This window comes from Podarcis erhardii (assembly GCF_964252035.2).
Source record: "Podarcis erhardii genome assembly, chromosome: 3".
Taxonomy (NCBI): domain Eukaryota; kingdom Metazoa; phylum Chordata; class Lepidosauria; order Squamata; family Lacertidae; genus Podarcis; species Podarcis erhardii.
The window spans coordinates 37,101,415-37,127,514 of record NC_138507.1 but is presented as its reverse complement, the minus strand read 5'-3'; the positions used below and the strand labels follow the sequence as shown (position 1 = coordinate 37,127,514).

General features: G+C 39.9%; 1 protein-coding gene across 5 annotated transcripts in view; it reads right to left on the bottom strand.

The window, feature by feature from the left end:
- Positions 1 to 8,731: 8,731 nt before the first annotated feature.
- The window catches only part of ADGRB3 (adhesion G protein-coupled receptor B3), a 450,119-nt gene continuing 432,750 nt past the window's right edge, over positions 8,732 to 26,100 (bottom strand). For 3 of the 5 annotated variants that reach the window (XM_081856756.1, XM_081856755.1, XM_081856757.1), the window contains 4 exons: positions 24,245 to 24,376; positions 19,808 to 19,843; positions 12,125 to 12,229; positions 8,732 to 9,556 (listed from right to left, as the gene is read on the bottom strand). In XM_081856756.1, coding sequence (XP_081712882.1) covers positions 9,365 to 9,556; positions 12,125 to 12,229; positions 19,808 to 19,843; positions 24,245 to 24,376 — 465 coding nt within the window. In that variant the 3' untranslated portion in view covers positions 8,732 to 9,364. Of the gene's footprint in view, positions 9,557 to 9,646; positions 10,435 to 12,124; positions 12,230 to 19,807; positions 19,844 to 24,244; positions 24,377 to 26,100 lie in introns of those variants that run through there. The other 2 variants (XM_081856759.1, XM_081856758.1) reach the window with 2 other exon arrangements.

The window sequence follows — 26,100 nt, the reverse complement described above, 5'->3', positions numbered from 1 at the left end:
CACTTTGCCCCATGGGTGGGCTGGCCCCGATAACAATGGAACAAGCAAAGTCCACTGCACATGGGGTTTTAGGGGAGTGGTGATTCCTAGGCATGAGCTGCCAGCAAATGTCCTTTCCCAGCCTCCCAGCTTTAAAAAAAAACCTACTCTCATTTCGCATGTGCTAAAGGGATCATTTGTGCACCACAGTAAAATGTGTCTACTGCCCAGATTTCATTTCATACAGCCAATGTATATAATACCATGTGGGTGGAGGAAAGAAAATTGTTTTGAGCAAGTATTGGAGCCTTTGTGGCTTTTTAAGTGTTTCACCAAAAGCAGTAGGTTTCTGACCTTTCATGCCTAAAACTTCCACAATGGAATTGGATTCGGTTTCTAAAGTTATCACCTTAGAGACCAGGAGACAACTCTGAAATTGAGGCATGTTTTACTTGGACAGCTACCATTAGTGGAACTAACCCTTTTCCTGCATGACAAAAGGAGCTTATAAATCCGTGGTTGGATGCAGATGAGAAATGTATATTTAGTTCACATAAATCGTGATAAGCTCATTATGGGCAAGCTCTCCACTGATGCAGTACCAATTGTATATGCTGGAAAAGCTTATTGCAGGGCCAAAATTGTATGGAGATTTCAACAGATGTCAAGGCTGTTGTGGAAGGAAACATAGTCAATACGCGGCAAGCATATTGGCCTATGGAAACTACCTGAGCTTAAGAATGATCCACCAAACCTTTCCTTGTGGCAGCCCCTGACTCAGTTTTGTTTCAACAGTGCCCCTGCTGGGGGTCGGGGGGCAAGCACACAGAGACAAGTGGAATTTTTCATTCCCAGCACCATGATGTGGATTAATATTGCCTTTCCCCACCCATCAGATCAATCATTTGATGACTGGAGAGGGCGTGATAACCTGTATATGTATATGTCTGGGTGTGGTGTATGCTGGAGAGCGTGGAGGGGCCATGCCTTCCACCAGCACGTGGTCTCTAGAGAGTTGACCTAGGTTGAATACAGTCCTAGAGCTGGAAACAGCTTATCCAACCCTCATGAAGAAGGTCCTCCAGGTAACGTGGAATCAAACTATATCAAGCTATAAAGGTTAGTTATATTGAGCTTGGATACAATTTGGGTAACCAATGCAACAGATGCAGAATGCCTTGACATGAACAAATTTCCTAGCCCACACACACACATTCTGGCTGCTAAATTTGTCACTAGCTAAAAATTTTGGACAGATTTTTTAAAGGCAGCCTTATGCCAAGAGCATTACAGCCATTTAGTCAAGCTATAGCCGCTGTGGTTGCAACTGAGACCATGTTCCCCTTCCTTCGGATAGGGTTGCAACTAGCCAGCCTGTGTGCAGTGCTGTTTGCCTAAGGCTGGGAATAAGTTTATTTGAACCCAATTTAACTAAGTTCTGAGAGAACGAATGAATAACAGAAAGGAGACGTTTTATGAGATGAGGCAGCTCCTGCACTTGCAAGCTTATTACTGGAACTCTGTGCAAATGGCAATGCCTCATTAGCATTTAATTAACAACTGTTCCTAGTGAGCAAGTCCAATTAATATCCTGCTCATATGCAGCCTCTACAATCAACAGATTTCCTGCAAGAACATATTTGTGTGCACAGGACACAAATTGTTTACCATTGTTTACTATTACCCTGTGATAAGGGGAGTGAAATCTAGTACTCCCCAGCAGCAGGGTTTACTGGGAATGGTGGTGTCAAGAAATGTAATTATTTCTGGTGCTTCTATTCCATTTCACTCCATGACTGAAGATGAGCAGTAATGAGATGTAACTGGGAATCTCTATCCCTTTTCTCTTAGTCAAGTTCTTTATGGAAGTGATGATCCTTATTAAACTGAGTCTCTGTGCCTGCAAATGGAATGATAAACCTTGTGTTAACTAGAATGCACATTTTTAAATGTCTCTCAGGAGAAGGTAAAATTAGCATCCTAAAATGGATGTTTGTTCTCTTTGTTCTCTCTCTCAACAGCTGAATGGTGCCCCCCCCCACGCACACACACCCCAGCATAACACCGCTTAAAATATGACAAGCAGAGAAGGAATAGAGGCATTTCTAATTCTGTGAAAAATCTTCCCAGATTTCTTGCCAGCAAATGTTTAGGATAACAGAAGTGCAGGATGGGGAATGGTCTCAGAGGAGCGAATATAATATCAGTCTAACAAGCACTTGATTTAGCTAATGTTCAGGACAACTTCAAACTCTTGTTTTGATGATATAAAAAATGACTAAAAGGGTGTTACCCCTAAGTTGTGAGGATTGAGTAAATTTCCAAAGGTTTTTTTATTCATATGCTTTGTTTATATTCTTCGCTTTATTTTTAGATTGTCGTTGCAAACAAAAAAAAGTATATGATAACTTTTGATCACACACCCCAAATGTGTCTTGTAACGCTTTTTTTTTTTTTTTTTTTTGCTTTAAACATAAACAGGCTTTACTAATCATTTAGTCGAACTAAAAAGTAAAGAAGAGGAAAAAATAGAAGTAAAAAGCTGGGGGGAAATTGACCCTAGTAGACATTTGATGTTCTTAATATTGTTGCAGGAAAACTCCCAAGAGAGAAATTGTAGAACTTTATTTAAAACAAACAAAAAATAAGAATCCATCAGAGAAGGGACTTGTTGGTACAATTAAATTACTTAAAAACAACAAAGTTCCTTTTATTAGAAAATATTGTGATTTTAGTGTATTAGTATCCACTGCTCAGACTCCTGATTCGTAGATGGTGGGCAGTGGTAATACCTAAGCCAGGCAAAGCCATCAGTGAACTAAATTTTACTTCCATGGTCTCCTCTTTAATAAGGACTGTTTCAAATAATGTTAGAATAATAGAATCACAGAACTGCTGAGTTGGAAGGAACCACGAGGGTCATCTGGTTAGAGTATCATCAAGCAAATAACTCTATTTAAGCAAGCTTTCTTTAACTTCTCTCTGATCCTTCAGCTCTGCTTTCTGTGCAGAATCGCTTCCTGGTAGTTGTTCCCTTAACCTGTGCCTTCCCTCTGTATCATTAAGTCTCTCTTGCTGACTGCTGTCCTAACCCTTTTACTTACATTGATACAAGGACTTCACATATTTTTTTATTGTTTACTTTTCTCTGCTCACAAAATGAAATACCATAGTGATCTCTATACCCTTCAACATTTCTCTGATGAAAATAGGGATGTCCTATTCAGTAATAATAATAATAATAATAATAATAATAATAATAATAATGTAGCTAATCTGTCTACATGTGAAAGAATTGCTTGTCAACGCAAAATAAGAATGAAGAAATATGAAGAAATTTGGAATGAATATATAAGTGACAAGGCAGATAACAGTGGGAAATAGAGGGGGGGAGAGAGTGGTGATAAACAAGGAGTAGGCATAGGGATATTACTGTATCTAAATTTGTGTTGTCAATTTGTGTTATTATTGTTGTTATGGTTTTTTGTTGTACATGTTTTTTTTAGTTTGGTGTTTGTACTGATTGGAAATTAAATTTAATAATAATAATAATAATAATATCCCACCATCTGATTGGGTTGCCCCAGCCACTTTGGACGGCTTCCAACATATATAAAAGCATTAAATATTTTTAAAAACCTTCCCTATTCAGGGCTTTCAGATGGCTAAAGGGTTGGATAACTTTATACCCTCCAACATTTTTCCGATGAAAATAGGGGCGTCCTAAGAAAAAGCGGGACATTCTGGGATCAAATTGAAAACCAGGATGGCTTCTGTAAATCTAGGAAAATAAGGACACTTGAAAGAACAAGAAGTGAAGCAGAACAGCCTAAAGTTTAATACTGTTTAAATACTGTTATGTATGCTAACTTAGAATTGTGACTCCACAATCCAGACAGAATTAGACTGTGAATAGAGATTTATGTTCACATAACAGCTATGGGGAGGGGAAAGAAGCTTGCAATGCAACACTGAGGATGATGTATGTACGCTTGACATCTTCAGCTACTTCACAGCTTTATTTAACAAATGGCAGTCATACATTTTATTGATTGAAACTCCTTCCTCTACTCTTTACTTGGTGCAAGAGTGTTCCCTTCAAGTGATAGTCACACCTTCAAAAGCACCACTTCCTCTATACAGGGCAGTAGATCATAGAAGTGAGCTGTTGCTTCGGTATCTCTTGTCAAAAGCAGAATTTTATTTACTGAGCCAATCATTCATTTTTAAGAGAGACACTGATGAAATGTATTTACTTCTCCAGAAAGAGAAAGAGCTGTTGAATTGCCCTGGCAAAATACACAAACATGGTAACACCTTATAAAGATTTAACCACTGGATTGTGGAAAAAGCAAAACAACAATTTTACCAAGAATGCAGGTATGATGACCTAAAATATTTACAGGCAAAAGAACAGTGGAATGTAGAAAGAAGTGCCACATTTATTGGAGACAACTGTGCCCAAAATGGACTGTACCCTTATCTTCCAGTAGTACATTATTTCCATGTAGATGAAAGCAGTAATTGTTGCATCAAGAAGCCGGTGTCTACCTGGAAAATAAAAATGATGTAGAAGGATATTCTTCAGGTAGCTTTTTGCTACCTTCATATTTGTAACATCTGCAGCCATGTGCAGCTATGTGCACAATGACCCACGGGAACTTTAGCTCTGTTGTGATGGCAGTTGCAATATAATTTCAACAGAACTCATTAACAACCAGAGCTGCTTTTTTTTCCCAGCCAGAACTCACTGGAACTCAGTTCTGGCACCTCTCGGGTCGGCGCCATTGCCATTATAAGAGAACGAGGGAGGTGCTTTTTACGAGAAAAATAGCATTGTTAACAACCATCTTAAAAACTAGAGATGCCACCAGCCATTAATTCTGTGAAGTAGATGTGGGAGTTGGAGAAAATAGGGGTACAAAATCAATGGAGTTAAGCATTTTAGAATTCCATCTATTTAAGCGATCAACCCTAGTTCTGGAGGAAAGGGGGTACAGAACATGACTTATTGTACAGAACTAACAGTCGGTGGAACAAATGAAGCCTGCAATCTGTTGCCAGCATGGCACGCTACCACCCAGGATGGTGGAAAACATTCCAGATGCTAAAGGAAGGATACCAACTAGGAAACCTGGCATTCTCTGGTCCTGGAGCAATTATAAGTAACCCTTTGACTAACTGTGATAGAAACAAATACTGAGGACTTGGTGCGGGGCAGTGATCCATGATATCCCTAGCGCACCCATGGAGCAGTTCTGCAAGGAGTGTCACATCTTCACTGTTGTGGGAAGGCTTCACATATGCTCTCAAGTTCTTGTGCACAGAAGGAGCCACTTGGTGCATACTGGGCGCGTGCAATTTTTCCAAGTGTGGCAAGAGATGTTTTAGACATTGTGCTTAGGTGGCTTAATATTTCATCCAGTTTAGCTCTCGCAAACACAGTTCCAGTGCAGGACTACAGAGCAATGGAAAGCATGTCACTTTATATTAAATTATTTAGAAGATTTATAAACCACTTAATCACAGAGCTCTCCAAGCAGTGTACATAATAAAACTGTAGATGAAGCACAGCTAAAATTCACAGAACCATAAGACATATACATAAAAATCATAATAATTGAAACACAGATAAAATCGGTAAAACTTTTACAAAACCAATATAGGTAGCTAAATTATACATCTGAGTAGGCTCATTGAAAAAGGTTTTAAGCAAGTTTCCAAAGCTGCATGCATTCCATATATTTAGAACAGCCCCCGCCCAATGAAAACTCTAGTTTGTTAAGGGTGTTGGTAATAGTAGCTCTGCGACGAGTATACTACGGTTCCCAGAATTCTTGGAGTGTGCTTTAAATGTATGGTATGTATGCAGTCTAGAATATTTAGCAAGGTCAGCTGTTGTTATACTATATAATGAGTAACCAAAAAAATCACATAAAATACAAACCCATTTAAAGTAATAGATAATTCTCATTTTTGTTGAAAACAAGATTTCATTGAAGTACAAATTAAACTGAAAATTGAAAACATACATAAGTGGCCCAGTTGAGCAGGCACAGAGCATTGGATTGGCAGCTCACTAGAGAGCAGTCCCCAGGAGGAAGAAGAGGGTAGGGGTGAGAAATACATTGCACCCCCACTTCTTGCCAAAAAAAAAAAAAAGGTGATTGGTACTCAGGTCACTATAGTGGCACAGCTATGTCCACCCAGCTCCAGCTGCTGTGCAGGCAGTTTTTATCCAGCAAGGGGCATACAAGCAAATGTCTGCCTCCACACATACATGCCTCCTGGTTGGATTTTCCCGCTACCATTTGAAAGGGAGTACAGCACGTAAAGGTAAAGGGACCCCTGACCACTAGGTCCAGTCGTGGCCGACTCTGGGGTTGTGGTGCTCATCTCGCTTTATTGGCCGAGGGAGCCAGCGTACAGCATGTGGCCAGCATGACTAAGCCGCTTCTAGCAAACCAGAGCAGCACACGGAAATGCTGTTTATCTTCCCGCCGGAGCGGTACCTATTTATCTACTTGTACTTTGACGTGCTTTCAAACTGCTAGGTTGGCAGGAGCAGGGACCAAGCAACGGGAGCTCACCCCATTGCGGGGATTCGAACCGCCAACCTTTTGATCGGCAAGTCCTAGGCTCTGTGGTTTAACCCACAGCGCCACCTGCGTCCCTCACATACTACTGCTCATAAAACACAGTACTTTTCCATTCCCCACTTCCAAGCCTGACTTATCCTGCATTGCTCCATGTGAAAAACAGCATCAGCAAACACGCTTGCGTCCCCGAGGACAGTACATTTTCTGGTTTAACACTAAGCCAGCCAAATAAATAATTGAGAGCTCTGTAATCTGACATGCTTTTAGAAAGCCCTGCAAGTGCTGATTGTATTATGAGTGCATTATTATTATATTTCAAGAGGAAAAGCCAGCATATTAAATGATTAGCAAAGAGGTTAGCGAGCTACTTCATCGGCAATCCATGGCTTGAGGGCTGGACCCGTCCAGCATTGACAATGATGGCATTACAAGACGGCCCACAGTGCTACACGGTTGCAGTCCTGTGAATTGATGCTGCTGTGGCAGCAATCGCCAGGTGCAGGGCAGCAACGGAAAGGGGCGTCACCCAGTGGGAGCAGGGTGGGATAATTCACCTCCATGGCATTTTGGTAACTGGGGAGAACCCTAATTTTTGAACTTTGCGTTGGCTACATCCATATACTTCTATGCACAAACCGTTTGGGGTGACTGTGTATCATGGGATTGTAACTGCAATTTGGCCTGCACATCATTTGGAAGAGTGGCATCTCAGTGCATGAGTTGCTCCACTGAAAAGCAATGCGTGCAACATGACAGGGAAGCTTAGGTGGTACTATGTCTATCATAGCCTCCATCCCAGGCAATCACCGGATGTTGCAATATTTGAGAGGTAAATGAATATAAACCAGGCCTATCTGGTACCTTTGCCGGACCAATTTATGCACCGTACGGTTTCTATGCTGATGATTGTGCTTCAGCCATATGAACTACTCTGTCTGAGTCACCAGCTATGGCAATTGGAGTGCCCGTTTCTGCTTTTGTTCAGAGTTCCTAGACGATGCCGCCCCCCCCAAGTTACGGTTGACCAGTGCTATTTTTCTTGAAAATGAGGTGCAGGAACTTACTATAAACACCTCCCTCATTCTCTTAGAATGGCAATGGCGAGGTGCTGGGACCCATCTGAGAGGTTCCGGAACTGAATTCCGGCTGAAAGAAAACCCTGGTGTCGACTTACATTTGGCTTCTGGCAACAGTTGTAATCAAACAATACTAATCTTTTAGTCATGAGAGAAAGCCAAGCAGCATACTTACAATACTTAAAGAGGTGGGTATTTCTCAGTCCAATTAAGCTATAAAAGCATGGAGAACATCTTGCAGAATGGCAGGTGTTTTAAGCTATGTAATTGGGCAGACAAAATTACATTTCCCATGTATCAGCATGTTTTATTGTACCATGCAGATCAGTTTACTAATATATTTATTCAGTATTGGCTTCTTTACATACTATTCATTGATACAAAATACTGGGTTAAAAAAATCTTAGTTCCGATTGAAGTTAAAAAATGATTTGCTGTCGTCTTAGGCACTGAATCTTTTATGGAATATATTATTTATTTTTTCTTGCAGAGAATTATGCTATGTATCTCAGTTGAAGGAGGTAATAAATCTTGATAATAAGAGTAATAGTAAGAAATTATAACAAAACTACACTATATCAGTGTTTCCCAACCTTGTGCCTCCAGTTGTAATTCCCATCATCCCTTGCCACTGGTCTTGCTAGTCAGGGATGATGGGAGTTGTAGTTCAAAAACAGCTGGAGGCACAAGGTTGGGAAACACTGCACTATATGATGGTGTCAGTAAGAGCCAGAGAAGCATTTCCCTCAAGTTCTGTTTGTTGAACAGTATTTGTCTAAAAAGTTGTCTTTCTGCAGCTAAATAAAAAAGCTTAAGACCTGCATATAGTAGAACTAATTTGGCAATGCTCTTACAAGGCCAATTTACATTGTATGTTGCCTCCATAGAGTAGAAAAATAGAACAGCCACGCAAACCTATTATTACATTTGAGAAATCATTAGTCTCAAAGGAGTAATAACAGTATGCTATTAAAATTCTGAATACATTTTCAGCTTCTGTTTTGTTTAAGAAAACTTTATAAATATGCAAATTTCCGATAAACAAATCCAAAATAAAATGCACTGAAAATACTGATATGTAGACAAAAGTTTATTTACACCATACAACATTTTAAATATTTTATACACAGCTGCAGCAGGAGAAGCTACTCTGAGCTTTCCAGAGAAAACTGCAATAATAAAGATGTGAAATATATTATTCATATAAAAGTGAGATTATTACTTTATTGCATTTAAAGCAATGAAGAATGTAGCTCAACAGACATTCATTTAATGACGACAAAACTTTGCTTTTTTATATTATAAAGTAAAAAGTGTAGTAATGGCCAAACAGACTGTTATAAACTTTAAAAACTGCATAAATATATACATTGTGCTTCATGGTGAAGTTTTTTGAAAACTAAACCAGATGAAGCTGTTACAACATGAACCGTTGCTTGAGGTTTATCTATAAAGATTTACCTTACAAATCCATTCCACGGGTACTTACAAGACACGATGGTAAGAATTGTACACCTGGGCTCTCCACTAGTTTTGCTAGTGGGAATATATCGTACGAAAAGAAACCACTGACATTTGGCACATGAAGGTGTTGACACGCCTCAGCCACAATGTTCAGATTGGCGTGTCAGGCTTCCCAAGTCTCTGGAGTGTCAGTGCAAACAAAATTGTTCTATATCTCGCTTTCGCTTCAGTTTGTTTCCTCTTTCGTTAAACCTCCGTTTGAAAATCACCTTCTTGTACATCTAGAGGCAAGTTCAGACACTTCTCCCATTCTGATGGTCTTAGTTCTAAAGCATCTTTTGCCTCTGTATCTAATACATTTATTGTGGTATAATGTGGGTAGTCACTTGTGTTTTTGAAAGTGTCCCAGGGAGCCTTGCTGGCTGCTGTTGGATTTTCCTGCGGGAATGAAGGGAATGAGGTGGGGTGCGGGAGAGAGAGAGAAAGAGAGAGAGAGAGAGAGAGAGAGAGAGAGAGAGAGAGAGAGAGAGAAACAACTTTTAAAAACTTCCTCTTTGCCGATTTGATCTTTCAAGAGATCACATGTAAAAGCAGACATCAAGAGAGATAAAATGGCTTTGAAGGGTGCCAGACTGGCCAAAATTCAGCCAGTTTTCTCATCCTTTTTTTACGCGCAATCAGCACACTGAAAGGCTTGCCAGCAGATCTGCCAACAAACTCCCAGTAGCAGGGTTGGAACTGAGTGAAGCAAAGGTTTGCTGACCATCTCTGACAGCTATATATTTACTTGCAATTTCCTTGAAAGGTGAGCAGGAATTAACTTGATAAGGAGCACTTCCCACCAAATTGGATTAGCTGCCCGTTTTACAGCCTCCTTGGAAACTGACTGTGTGTTTGGGTTAGTGGTGGGCCCTGTAATGCAAGACATTGAAAGCTCTCCTCTCAATTGCAAAGTGGGATTTAAAGGCTTGTCATAGCCACTGTAAGTGTCCCTCAAATACAGCATGTGACAACTTGAGGCTAAGTGTAATCCAAACTCCCAGATGAGAAACATCTCTATCCAGTGCTGGCTTTTGACTTTTTAAGGCCCTCAGCAGCCTTTCCTTGCCTCAGCCCCATCACAGTATCTAAGATTAATCAAGGATACTTGTCTTGTTCATTGTAGCTGCATGCCAAGAATATATGATGAGGGTAAATATAGGGAACCATTATTGGTGGTTGCCCAACAGTTAGATGATTCTTTTCCTCGGAGACTCATCAAAGCTTAGTTCCTGCCGGATGTGTAGTCTATGTCACTTTTCATTGCCTTGGCTGATCTGATATAGGAGCAAAGGGATTAAGCTGATATTTAATATTTAAAGATTTTTTTTAGGACTGAAATGAGCTAGTTTCCATAAATTCTCTTCAAAATTGGCAGCAAAGTGGGAAATCTTTTAATAACTAGTCATCTGATCCCAAATAATAATAATAATAATAATATCTACTCAATTCTGTACATGGCCTTAAAATTCTAAGTAGATATATCACCATTCCTTCTCTGGGAGCAAGAAGAGAGCTTGGGAAAATAATGAAAGCCAGATAAAATTCTGATAGTGGCACGAAATGTGTGAGCTTCTCATTATAAAGAAGCTCTCATATCAGAGAAGCAAACAAACAATGGGCCTTACTAATCCTGAATATTTTTCTTCTAACACGACGTCCTTTTCAAGTTTACACAGAAGCTAATAAAGCACTTGCTAGTAAACCCTGAAATATAGCCTGTTTTTATATATTGAACCTTTATTTTTAACACTACCATAAAGGCACATCACCACAGCTGGTCTTAGATTAACAGCCTAGAGATATGATGTTGGAAGGCTTTGGCGTACTTCAGGTTCAATTTAATGTTTTTGTTATAACTCCAAATTGTAATTCTATTTTATGAGGAAATAATATATACAATTATTAAAAAATGGTCTTCTGTGAATGCTGATGGTGAATATTCAATACATATTCATTATTAAGGCAATTGTTTTACATCCAATAACATATAATACGAATATTTGATTGCAATGATTTTTTTATGCATTTGGGAGTTTATGTTACTTAGGCTGCAGCCCTTTAAAGCTATTTGTGCATTTAATCATCTGAGAAGTTCAAGTCCCTGAAAAGTATGAAAAGGAGTAATGGGAGAGGGAACACTTTGAGGTTTTGCTTACTCCATGCAGAGAACTGCATGGCTGTATCCCAGGCAAGTTCTCAATTTCTGTCACAATGAAACATGACAGAAGTGAAAGAACTGGATATTATTTATGTATCACACATTTGACCCAAGAAACTCAGGGCACCATTCATGAAGTTGATCTCACCCACATAAAAGCTGAGTAAGTGCTTTAAGCTTGTCCAAGACTCTCCAGTAAAATTTGCAGCTGAGCAGGGGATTTGAACTCTTGTTTTCCACACCCTCATGGCTCTAGCCCAGGAATGGGGAACCTTTTCCAGCTCAAGGGCTGCATTTCATTTCTGAGGGTGGTGTGCCAGTTGTGGATGGAGCCATAGACAAAAATGGATAGAATAATGGATGTAATTCTTACCTTTGTACAGTAAGCTACACTTTTGCCATATAAAAGTCAGAGGGCTTCTCCCACCCCCAGACATACACATACACATTCTTCATCCAGGAAGCCAGAGGTTCATGGACACAGTTCAAGGACACAGTCAAGCTTAGCAAAAGTACTCAGGTAGTAGTGGAAGGGTACCAATGGGGAGCATGGCTTGGAGTATGGGGTGGTCTGCCTGAAGAGCCACACCTGGCCCCTGAGCCTGAAGTTCCCCACCCCTGTTCTAGCTGCTAGAGAGCTTTCTACTTATTAGGCAATTCTCACTGAAAGAGAATAAGAAGATCTCATTTTGAGATGATCCTACCTTAAATTCACAACTTTCTTAATAATTCTTAAATGGCAAGAGATTAAAAGTACATAAGAGGATAGCAAAATAAAATAAAATAAAATAAAATAGTGTACTTACCATACTGCCTGATTTTGGTACATCTCGAAATCTGTCTAGTGTCTGAAATTTCTGATTTAATTCCTGAAACAATTCCATGTGCCTCTTCCTCGTATGCATGACCTTCTGCGAAATAGAATATAATTGCTTAATACTTTATAATGAATCATGGCACAGTTTTAAAAGAACCATTATTTCATCCAACTTAATAAAGCAAATGGAATTTGGCTGGGCTGGGCTGTCTCTTTTCTATAGACACAATGAACTCAAAATTAATTGCACTGTCTCCTATTTGATCTTTGTAACATACTTCCCAGATACAGAGCGTTGCCTTTTCTCCTTCCCTTTACTGAGTTGCCCAAACCACTACCCAATTCCTTTGTGCTACCACATATGTGGTATGAATATAGCAGCTATCACTAAGAACAGGCTACATTGCTTGCTAATTAAAGCCATTTTGGGGTTTTTTTTTTAAAAGTAAGGGCTCACCCACACTTACCTTTGCTGTATGCTTTCTACATATAGGTTCAGGCTTTCCTAGTCCATGTCTGAACAGTTCATTTTTTTTGTCCTGGTGCTTTCCCCAGGAAAACCCGTTTTACTGCTGAATTGGAGCAAACAGCAATCCACAGAAAGAGAAAATCCACTGATTGCTGTTTGTTGTGTTTCAGCAGTAAAACACGAGTTTCCCCAGGGAAAGTGCTGGGATACACACACCTTCTTGGACATGGGGCTAGAAAGTCCAGACCTTTGCCTAGAAATGCAACACAAAAGAAAGTGTGGCTGAGCCTTAAGTGTTGAAGATGTCAACACAACCCCAGGGGAGACTCGTTTTTTAATAGGTTGATCATTAAAGGTCCCAAAGTCTCATAGATGAGGGATTGGCAGCCTCGGGCTTGGAAGCTAAATGTGCCCCTCTAGCCCACTCTTATCCTAGGCTGCATCTCTGTTATTCTTAGGGTACACACATTAAGAAAAATGGGACATAATCATGTCCAGGGCCCATGGATTTCACTGGATCTACTCTACTCAAAGCATGGCAAAGTCTGGATCTAAGTCTTGCTCCAGAATAAATTAGTTTAGGATCAAGGTTATCAGAAGAAATCTGAATCTGACATTAGATTTCTGATGCCTCAGGCAATGGCAACATGATTCACAATGTGGGCATGAGAACATAGCAAGCAATTATAAACCAATTAACCTCTAAAGAATTGTGGGGTTCTGCAGGATTCAGTGAGATCCTTCTTGCAAAACATAATTCTCCTAAGAGATAGTAGACCCAGATTTATGAAGGAAGTCTCACATAAGTGATTTCCTGGGTTTCCAATGTATTAATCTTACTGTTAGTAATGCCAGGTAGCAAACTTGGACCTACACACATAACTGGTTATCCAAAGATAACAGGATTGCGGAACAGTGGCTACAATCTTAAATTCACTTATTAGGAAGTAGCGCTCTCCCCTGAATTCTTGAGTCTTTCTGTGAGTAAATGTGGATAAGATTGTGCTGTAAAAGAAATTCCGTTTTGTTTGCATTTTAATAAGAACTGCCTAATTCGCACTTCTCAAACCAAAATGTGAAATGAAAGACAAAGCCAACTATCCTTCGAAATGTTCACTTCTCCAAATTTTGTGTTGTGGTTTTTTCAACCAGCAGGTACAAAAATGGACATAGTGGGGGAAAGTGTGCATAATAATGCATATGTTTTAGAACACAGCATACAAAAATACACTATATTAGGGGGAACTACTTGCAAAAATGTGAATATTAGCTACAAGAGCATAAATAAAAGTGTTTCTTATGAAAAATCCACACTAAAATGCTGGTTTATTTTCATGAGGATTTTTCTTTTAATTAAAAATTGCACCTTGTTGTGGAAATGTAGAGAACTGAAATTAATACTGGGAAAACTAGAAGCTGAGAGAAAACAAAATTAACAGATTCATCTACTTCTAAGTCCTACTCATGCATGATTTGCATATAGCACATGGATTCAAGCCTGAGTGGGACTGGGCTTCTTGCCTCATCACTGCATGAGCTCTGACAAGAAAGCACTGAGCATAGCAATCTGCAGAGACCTCTCTGGAGAGACAGTGTGGAATGGGCTGAGGGGGACTGCAAAGAGAAAGAACTTCCCTTTTGGAAACTTACTTATGTAGAACACAAGCTTGATTTTGAGAGATTCCCACCTCCCACACTGGCCCCCCATTGTGCCCCATCCCACATTGTTCAGGAGGGGAGCTTGAACTACGGGAGAGGCTTCTCAAGGGTGGGAAGTATGAGAAATTTCCTTTATGCAAGCTTCCTGAACATCTTAGGATCCAGCCAATATATATGTGTGTGCCTCTCCATACTGAAGGGGCACCTGTGGTACTCCCGCCTCAACAACAAGAGGAGCAATAGTTGGTGAACTTGGCAAAATGTACACACATCCTTGCAATCACTTTGTCAGACAATTTAAAAATATGTAACAGGATGACAGATAAAGGAGAACAGAATGTTTTAGACGTGCAAGGCATCATCTGTATTTATCAGATGCTGAAATCTGCTCTCTTCAGTGATAGGAAGGATGTCTTCAAATCAGTTGCCATAGAGAAAAATTCTCGAAGAAAGAGAACCAAGCTGAATATCTGACTTTCTAAATGGCATAGTTATGACTCACAGTATTTGCTCAGTATGGTGATTATATAATTTCTCCTTATATACTTAAAAAAAAAGTTTTAATTGCCTTTAAGGTAGGTAGATTTAGTTGTTAATGCGTCATAGCTTCCTACTTGCTATAAAGATTCATTAAGTGGATGCCTGGAAAAATATATTTTGGGCGGTGGGGCAGGGGATGACGACACATAGCCAAAATCTGTAGAATAATCAGGACCTGTGAGTCCAAACTTGAAATGCTGCAGACCGAACCTGCATCTTTTCTCCATTTCATGTGCAAATGGCAGTTATTGGAGGAAAACAATTGAGCCCACAGACCTGCCTTCCAATGTTGCATGTGCACAGATTCTGTGTAGAAGAGCCCATCTATGTGTGGGGATGAAGAGGTGAGGCAAGCAGGCTTAATTTCATTCTCCCCTCCTCACCTCAGTTGTAAAGCCCAGAGATGGGGAATGGCTAGCTGAAGGGCCAAATACAACCCTCTGTGCCTATCTATAGCCGGTCCCTTGGGCACTCCCTAGGTCCCAGCCCTGCTCTGCACCCTCTTTGAGTGTTTTTGCAGGAAGGGAGTCTGAAAAACTGAGACAAATGGGGTTGATGATAGATCTAAGCCTAGCAGACAAAACAGAAACTGACAAATCACTGTTTCTGGATGGCATCTACCTGAGAGTTCTTTAAGAGCTCTAATATGATCTTCTAACAAGGATGTGTAACTTGTTCCTCAGATCAGCTTGCATGCCTGAGGACTGGAGCTGTGCCAAGGTAACACCAATTTTTAGAAAGGGAACCAGGACGGAACCTGAAAGTTACAGGCTGGTTAGCTTAACGTCTGCCCCTGAAAAGCTGGTGGAAAGTGACAAGAAGATGCTTTTGCACTTATGCTTACTTGGGTGTGAGAAGGTGCAAGCCTCTTAATTTTACATGAGTGGAAAGTCGCCTACTGTTACAAAAGGTAGGAATCAGTTGCCTTGCCTACTTTTCCTTCTGGTCCGAACCTATACTGGCATGTGGCCCCAGTAAGGTTGCTCATGAGATAATAAGGCCCTCAGACTGCAAAGGGTTCCACACCCCTGACATGGGGTTGCATTTTCAAGAAGTACAGAGTAGAATTTCATTGAGTGTTCTTCTCCTCCCCACTTCCTTGACCTGAGCTTGTTTTTCGTTATGTAATAGCAAGCGCAGTTTCATCCTGGTTCACACTTTTGTATCTGCCTTCTCCGCCGCCGTTCTTTCCCTTGCACTCTGAATCAGCAGTGTGGGAAGTAGGGACGGGCTAATCTGTCAAGTTTGGTTTCTCTCTGTTTTTCATCCCCCCCCACAAGTTTTAAGTTCTATTCTCCACATCACTTTATGATTCTTTAAAAAACCCTCACGAGAATTCTCCAGCATTTTAGTGCAATGTTCTCCTAATAATACAGATGCGTACGCAGTTTTGTCTAATGTACATGTTTTTGCAAAGCCTATATTCCCTAATATTTATGCTCCCCCAGTATAATGTATTTTACATTTTCATTCACGAATATATGCATTTTAATGCACATTTTACCCTAAAATATGCATTTTTGTACCCCTTATGTAGCTGCAGAAGGGTGAATTTCAAAGGATGGCCATCTGTCTTGATGCTGTAGTTGAGATTCATGCTTTGCAGGTGGCTGGACTTAGATGACCCTTAGAATCATTTCCAGCTATGTGATTTTATGGTCAGGCTTCAGTTCGCATGCTGGTTTGGAAACTGCAAACTGGATTCACTTTCAATTGCAAACTGAATCAGATTTCTCCCCCACCCCATGGAAGTTAATGTTCTAAGGTGATGACATTCTGAAGGGGGCATAATTTCTTCCCTCTAAAGAACTCCTAGGGCACAGCATTCTTCCACGTGTGCCACTTTCCCCATCACTACACCACTGTGTCAGGAGAAGCTGCACCTGCAGAATGTCTACCTTCTTCAGAGCACTTACAGAGTTAGAATCTCTGGCATTTTAAAAATCTGACCACCCCAAAGCTAACTTAGTATGGCTGATGATTGAAGGGGGGTGGGGGGTGGGAAGACAGCAATAAGCAAATCAAAGTGTGTGGGTAAATGATCCTTATATGCATTTCTGCTTTTATTAGATCTCCCACTTGCAGAGACAACAGAGTTTCCTGGCCATTTTTCCACACACACACAGTGGGGCTAAGATAGCAGCAACCTGAGCAGCTTTATAATAGTTTGCCCTACAGCAAGTATGCAGCCTGGATTTTGAGGCAGCTGGAGAGCTTTTGTCAGTTGCCAGGGAGAACCTTTAACTGTTGAATTCAGATTCCTGAACCAGTGACTCATTGATCTTACTGCTGCTAGGCATTCACTAGCCAAAGGAAAAAATATATATGGAAAAAAGATAGTTGTCTTTGGTTCCTTTATAGATGTTCAGTGGCTGTTTAAGTGGCACCTAATGCTATAAGGGCACAAGCGCTGACTGACATGAATCATGGCCAGGCAGGGTTTCTAATGGTTAGATATTTCAAGCTCAGCAATACATTACAGACACATTCTTAAAACTAATCATATATATTATTATTAATCACATGTGACATTATGTTGTTTATATCAATTTTTTGGTGGGAGGTGAGGTAATCACTGTCTGTCTGCTTGTAATATGAAAGTTTTAGCTGCAATCCTAACCATAGCTACTCTTAAGAAGATCCCAGTGAATTCAGCAGAGCTTACTCCCTGGTAAATGGGGTAGGATTGGAGCCTCACTCTGCAAGTGAAAAAAATCATTCTGCAATCAAAATCTTGTACCGCAGTTATTGGTGTGGGTTGAGATTACTGTCTGTTCTTCATAGGCATACTATGATGCTCCTTTGAATTAACAACAGCTTCCTAATTATGCTACCTGGGAAATGCTGAAGCTCATCGGTAGAGCACCTGCCTTGCATACAGAAAGGTACCAGGTTCAATCCCTGGAATCTCCAGGTAGGGATGGGAGAGACTTCCTATCTGAAACTTTAGAGAGCTGCTGCCTGTCCGTGTAGACAGTACTGAATTAGATGGACTAGTGCCATGGTTTGAATACCTTTCCTCTACCTTCTGGACCACTTGAAAATTGCTGGTGGTCTTGGTGGACCACTGAATGATTTTTCTTCCCACTGTAGCAACTGCAGTGCACCGTGCTACAAATGCTGTATGGTTTCTAATTGTATATATTGCTTCCATTATTATCACATTGTGTTTTATTGCATTACAGTTTCAGTAAGGAAGCAATAACAATCCAATTAAAATTTAATATGACTGTTCAATGAGGATAATGCTGCAGACCACCTGAATGAAGCTTGCAGATCAGATGTAGTCCATGGCCCCCAGTCTGGGAACCCCTGGACTAGTTGATCTGACTCAGTATAAGGGAGCGCTCTGTGTCCCCATGACAATGTAGGCTTTTTAGATTAGAGGTATTTTTTTATAAGGAACAGTTTAGGAAACATTGGGCTTTTCTTTTAATAGCATTTTTATCAGGTATGTGCTAATGGTAAATCAGATTCTTCTCTCAAATGCAAGAAGGCTGTTCACAGCATATCTTGTGCTCTATACTGCTCTGCGCCCATTCACATTAATATGGATTATTTTTCAAATTACAGTTACTACATGCTTCTCAGGCGATGATAAAGTGCTCCTAAGTGTATATTGGCTATGCAAACATGGTGAAGCTTCAGCTTCACAAGAGGAACACATAATTAATTATATCAGATAGTTAACTTGCGTGAACAGGAAGCTTATGCATAAAGCAAGATTCCACAAATCATTAATATTCCACTGAATAGACGAGGGACATTCTGCTCTGAGTATACAGAGGCACCGCTCAATTCTAAACACATTTCTTGAAAGCATCTTCCACTGAAACGGGTGGCACTCATATTCATGTAGTGGGGTTATGATCAGAGTGTTAGGTACTAATCCTATACATTTCATTAATGACTTTGAACTCTTCCCCCCCGCCCGACCCTCTGGATAACAATTGTATTTAGGATTAAATAATCTTAATCAGTGGAGATTTTATACAGCACCCATATCTCCATCGACTGAATAATCAAGCCCAGGTTTTCCAAAAACAATCAGCTTTAATATTTAGATATCCAATTTATAATAACCTAAATGGACCTGAAACTCCAAAATCAAGTGCTTAGAAGATCTAGAACAGTAGATGATAAGTGACAGTGTCTCAGAACACAGAAAGCTGGAGCTGCAGGTCATGGCATCTTCAGTTAAAAGCTCTCATAGCAAGGCTGTGACCACAGAGATCTGGTCTGATTTGGTAGACAGCAGCTTCATATAAGTATGTTTCATTTCTCTCCATGCCTCATTACCTAATTCAGTTGCAGGCCTGATTCCCACTCACTATGTACAATTGCCTCCCTGCATGTTCACAGCATACCCCCAGAGTTTCAGAGGCCATAAAGACCTGGGAATATTGTCATGTGTACAGCACAGAGTTACAGATTTCTCTGGAAGTACCTATACAGGCTTCAGTCCAGATTGTTAAATATGGAATGGGTGATGCTATCTGGCCATTGGTCTGGCTGACAACAACCTAGCTCAGCATGCAAGAGAGCTTGATGACCTTTTTTTTCTTAACTGTTCTGGCTGGTTGCCCTGACTGCTAGCTAGAGTTTCTTTTATCCAGCTCAATCTCAAAATTCAGCAATGAGGCTCTTACTGTGCAAAACGTTTAAATAGATCAACATATGTAAATAAGCTCTAGTCCTCTTCTCTCACAGGGAAAGCCATAATCCTTGAGGAGGGAGTCACAGAATATTGTATAGATATTTTAAAAAGGGGGGAAATTCCATTCATCCAAGTTCAAATGGACTGTGAAAGTGGAGCTTTGGAAATGCTTTAAAAAGTGAAGATTTATGATACATTGAAAAGGGACAAGTCTAGCATAGCTTTCAAAAAACGAAGTTTAGCAAAAGCTGTCTCTATAAAAGCTGTCAAAATATTTATTAAGATAAGCACTTCACATTCACATTGCTTTAAATCAAATACAGCTGAAATAATGCAAGAAAACTTACTTCAAAGTCGAGGTCAGAATAGCGTGATTTTCTTCTCTATTAAGGATTGAGTGAGGGAAACAAAACAAAAAAAACACAAGTGCATATTAATTTGAAGTTTTTACATTAAGAAACGGCACACATTTCTTAACTGAATATTAACATGACAACAGAGAGTCACCTTATGAAATATTTTTCAGTTTCATCTTCAAACAGATTTCACTAGTTCATCATGTGAACTTGCAGTTTTTGTTTTAAATCACCATCCTTCTGTACAATTACCGCCGCAAAGTTTGCAATAGTAACTGGTTACCTACAGAAGTGAAAACTGAGATCCTCCTTAAACTGGGTTTTGTAAATGATAAAAAAACTTGCTGGTTGTTTTTTTTTTTTTTAAAAGGTAAGAATATTTGAGGATGCCACTAGCTATCTGCCATGAGCTTAATGATCTTCTTGTGTGCCAAAGCGTTGTGAAACTGCCACTTCACCTGAGATCATTGAACCACACATGACAACATTCATTTGGATCAAATAAGGCCACAACTTTATTGATTACAGAAGTAAGGGGATTTGACCTAGGTATTGGGTATATCCTATATCAGCCAGCCCACTTGCTGGATGTTTTATGGCAGTCGATGCAGGGATGAGGAGGACCTATGACAAACATCAAGTATGTGTCTACTTGGGGAGTACTATGGCTGTAGCCTCCTCCTGGGCATCTGGACAGAAGCACCTCCTCCTGATCCCTTTAACAGGATACTCCATTTGCTCGCAGCAAAAGACAGAGGCTAACAACCTCTCCTCCGAACATGAGTAAGGCTTTACCCAATGTCTAACCCATCAAAGTTGTGGCAACTGCTATGAGGAAGGCAAAACCTTCAGATGAGGGCAATTAGTCCTCCCTGGCCCCAAATATGGCAAAGAAAGTCCTCCCTGGCCCCAAATACGGCAACTGAGATTATCCATAGTGAGGTCAAGTACCAAGCAACTACTCCTGGAATGGGGAGGCACATTCCTCTGTGTGGGTGGGTGGGGTTTTGAGTAGAGCCTGGCAGAAAAATGATGTGTTCTGGTAGACAATGGTGGGCCCAAAACAATCCAGATTTAAATGTGTCAGGCAGTAGAAGGGCAGGCAACCATCTGCTTCCACATGCGCATACACACACACACACACACACACACACACACACCCCAATTCATTTATGTTAGTTACAGGACACTAATCCCATCTTACACTAGATAACATGCCATGTAGGTTATATGTTGCTACCCTGCAACAGAGGGAAATGGAGGTGGGTGGTGGTCTAAGGAAGAACAACCAGCATCTGCCACCAAAGGCAATTGCCTCCCTTTGCCCAATGGTAGGTCTGGCTCTATATCACTGTAACTAAAAGACATATACTCTCTAAAGGGCCATTTAAGTGTGGTGATAACTCTTTGTTTTAGTTTATACCAAAGGGGGGGGGGACGACGACGACGAATAAAATGTTGCTTTTTGAAAAGTGGGATCACTAAAGTCTCTGAAAAGCATGGCTATCCCAGCTGAAATGGGACAGTTAGAAGGCAACTGCGAACAATGCTTTCATTTTTGCAACCCCAGTGATTTCAGTGAAGGCAATTTAAAGAGAATTAAGGTGTTGCTATATTTTCTACTGATTTTGCAGCCAGAAAGTTAAGAGCTTACAGACTGACCTTATGCCTGTTTACACAGAAGTGAGCCACTTCATTTGGGTTTACTTTTAAGTGAATGTGCACAGAATGTTCACAGAGTTCAGTAGGGCTTATTCCCAGGAAAGTGGGTATAGGATTGCAGCCCTCATGATAGAAAAGAGATGATTTGAAAAGCAATGCATTAGGTTTCTCCCCCCCCCCAGTAACTAAAGAGGCTGTATAAATATTGCTTAGAACACTTACAGTACAAAATAAAAAGCCAAAGGTTTAAACAAAAAACCTTAAATGTGGTTTTACAAAACAGTAATTTTATAGGGGTTAGGATATCCTCTTAAATCAGAATGTCAGATACAGCAGATCTGCCTCTATGACCACAGAGAGAAAATAGATGATTCGACAACTAATTAGGTCGTTAAAATTGTCATTTAAAAACCATCAGGTGACAGTAAATTTGTTTTTGCTCATTGGCTTGATAGCTGTTATTAAAAAATGGATGGATGTGGTCTGCTGAAGTCGGCACTTCAGGAAATGAAAAACGAAGTGGTTAGAATCCATTTTGCACTCTCTCCGTTTCTCTGCTAATGAGTGACACAAATACAGCGGCATTGTGTATGTAAGTACATAACTGGGCAATTAGTCTTGAGTGCCCACACAACACCTGCTTAAGGGGTCTGCTTAAGGCTTCTGGTAAAGCTGAGAAATTTATATTTTCATGATATCCTGAAGGTGCTCCTCTTAACCCTGCCCTTTGACACTTGAGATGTATATTTCTTAGGACCCACCCTATACTTTTGGTTGCAATTTGTTTTCAGTATTGTATTTTACATTGGTGTGACCTTAGGGTGAAGTGTGGGTCATAAATCAAAACAGTAATAACAATGTCTACTTCAAATAAATTCATAAATCAATTTGTAGCCCTCCTCTAGATTATCTCAAACCCAAGTAGTTAGCGGAGCACCCACGCAGATGGATCCAGTTCAAAATCAAATTTCCTTCAATTAATAATTACCCATTTCACTCCATAGTATCACCCCCCTGCCACAAACTCAGTTCAAAATAAATAGAGTGTGTCCAATTCTTTTTAGATGAGAGGTAGGGTATATCTTACTATAGATGGCCAGGCTGCTAGGGGGATGGTCTTTTTTACTCAATCAAAAAGCTGAAAGCTCTGCACAAATTGAAGCCTCACGTCTGCCCTGGGATATAGCGGAGAATGATGGCATTTCATCAGTTTTACTGATAGGGTCATTGGACAGAGAACTAAATGGCTGTCCCCATGGGAAGTCCATTGGGGTAGCCATTTCTTTTCCATACAGTGTCCCAGGAAACAATGCTTGTGATAGCATTCAGCTGTTTTCCTGTGCCAGAGTCAAGGCTTAATTTTTTAAAAAAGCAAATAACTTTATAGAGCAATTGCATATGAAATACTTTAACATGCTGAACTACTTCCTACAAGTTATGTGGTATCATGATGATGATCTGATGTTATTATGATGTTATGCTACTTTCCCAAGAAAGTAAGATATCTATTGTGCTGGAAGAACAAAACAAATGACGAAACAGGTCAATGCAGGGAGATGTTGGAGCCAACCTTTTTGCACTATTTCTGATATACTCTGTGTAATGTCACTTGTGAAATGTGCATATGGAGTGGTGGGGTGGCAATCTGTCACTTCAAGAATCTGGCACCTCTTTTCATATTGTGCACCGATGCGCTTAAAATACTTTTCGGTGACTTCTGTTTCTAAAGGAAATGGATCTTGCATAAACTGTGCAACTCAGAACCTATTGTTTGTGAATGCCATCGTTTTCGCAGTATGTAATGGTCTTGGACTGTGGCACAGCGAAGCTGACACCTTCCATTGACCCCGTTCACAACCGCCCATTGTTCTAGTAAGCAACCAGACAAGCTTAAAAAATAAGTGTCATGTATTAAAATAGCAGGCTAAAATGTTATATCAATTAGCAAAGAGAGAAACTGCACGTAGTCTTAGGGCTGCTTTCACGTATTAAAAAATGTTCTGTGTTCTGTAAAGATTGAAATGTACCCAAGAGTGTTTCCTATTGTTTCGTTTTTTGCTGTACTTGATAAATAATCTGACTGGACAGCTCTTTGTGACAGCAATGGTTGGGTGAATTTGTCAATGTTGGTTTCTCTGAGTTTCTCATTTTTCCAATTTTAACGTTCTGTTTTCCACATTTCCACACTAGTTTGTGAATTTTTAAAAAAGTTCTCATAAAGTATTATCAGCATTTTAACTCAGATTTCTCCTAATATACATACTTTTTTTTGCAAAGCAATTTCCCCTAATATAATGCACACATTATCTTGGTATATGCATTTTTATTCATATTACCAGGCACTGCAAAATTTAGAGAAGGCCAAATTTTGAAGGATTGCTGTTTGGGTAGGTGCATTGTTTTGGAAATTGCAAATTAAGTAGGTTTACCTTTAAATGCAACCTGAACCATGCATCCCTACACACCACATTATACTTTCCTGCTATGTGCTTTTTTCGTACATGGAGATCAATCACCATATACAAAATTGTCTCCTAGTAAGTGCCCTTTGACAAAGAACGACGAGCAAAACCCAATTATAGTCAAGTACATTTCTATCCCTCTGACCCTCAATTACTCATTCATTCGTTTATTATTACTCTCTCCCTGGAATCATCACAGGACCTAAACATAGGTGGTTCATGTCCCATATTATAGTAGATGAGATCATTGCCCCTCCCCCAACAAAACCTGGTGACTGAATAAGTCTGTGGCAGTAATGCATACTGAGTAATCTCCAAAGGGAGGGTTGGGAAACTTGTGGATCTCTAAAGCTTGCTGGACTCCGGTGTGGCCAATGGGCAGGGATGATGGGAGTTGTAGTTCAGCAACATCCGAAAGTTCACAGGTTCCCCAGCCCTGTCAAAAAGTAAAGGTGAGAGCTGGGGGTTTTGTGAAAGGCTGAATGGCAAGATAATACCCAACAAACAAACAAATAAACAAAGAAGTTTTTTACAACAGGTAAAAGTAAGTTTAAAAGCCATCCAGGTTGGATAAACTACTGTTCTGAGTCTGGGGGAGTTATTAGAAGTAAATAAATACCAATTAATTAGGCATATATTAGGGTGGTTGTTGGTTGAGAAGCTGTTCATTAAGAACAATGGGCCGAAATTAAGAAAAGTGTATCTAGGTTGAATGCCAGAACAAAAATTTCCCATTAGTTACATTGACTGTAGAACAAATTAACGTGGGCACTGCATTGGGCAAGAGGTTTGAGAGGGGGCGAGGGGGCGAATGTAATCTATTCACACTCCTGCATTGACAGGAAATGATGACCCAGTAGCACCTTTTCCATCTCGCTTATTTTCATGGTTATATGACAGTGATGAAATCCACATTATAGGTACAAAGCCTCATCCTATACGGAAAGCATAAGAAAGAAAGAGAGAGAGTAAAAAACCTAGGGAGAGGAAGACTGCAGCAATAATTCATTTTAAGTCAATTTAGCTTTGAACTAACCATGTAGAGCTTTTGCTGTATAATTCCAGAACAACTTTGAACTCTGCTCACTGGAGGACAAAAATAGAATAGCGCTGAAGGATAATTTTCATGCAGCAACCTGCACTAAGCTGCTGGCAGCAAGGAGGGAACGGCTCCCACCCAATGACTAATGCAAACCCTCTCCTTCGGTGAGACAGGGTGAATGCTTGCTGTATTCCTTATTATAATCGGCCACCTGATTAATTACATAAGATATCACTCAAGATACATTATGCAGTGCAGGCTATAATTGAAACAAGAGATATAATATTATGGTGAAGCTTGTACCCATGTTTCCATTATTACAAATCCCTGTTATCAGTGATTTATAATTCACTCTCAGATTAAACTTGACATCCAAGATCCCAGCCCAGGACAAGATTTCCTTTTCTCTCTGCAAAATGAAATGCAAAAAGTGAAGCCCCCTTTTTTGCTTGTTTTAGAGATTTAAAAGTGCAGTTGAAAAGATTACTTGCTTGTTTCCCCCCCTCTCCACCCCCACCCCAACTTAAATATCATTTTATGAGGAGCTCTCTACTTCAGAAGTTAGGCTTAAGAGGGCTGGATATAAGATTTGCAGGCTATTAGTCACTATTATGGGCTAGTCATAGAAGAATGATTTTGTATGAATAAAAATATTACACATGCAGTTATTCACTTGAGTGCTGAAACATACCGAGCAGATTTATTATATCGAGTTACTATATATCAGAAATATATATGGGGTGCATCAGTTCAGAACTGTTCTGGGTGACATATGAGTGACATATCTATTTACTTTAACATATCTCTTCTAAACTATGACTCAAGCTTTTCGTTTGGGTCTATGCTAGAGCGAAAGTTGAGAGTCAGAAAATCAGTTCTTGAACATTCACAAAATTAATCTGGAATTTCTGCATGTAAATATCAGCCTTTATCAAATTTTGGGCTCACACAAAAGTTGCTTTCACACTATTCCTTTCTAAGAGCCATTCTTTGATAGCTCCTTTTACACAGAATCTAGAAGATATATATTATATTTCAGGATGTGAGCCATAGTTTTTATTTTATCCCCTTCCATTGCTGTTGCTGGGACGTCAGATCTCACTCTTGCAGTGTAAATT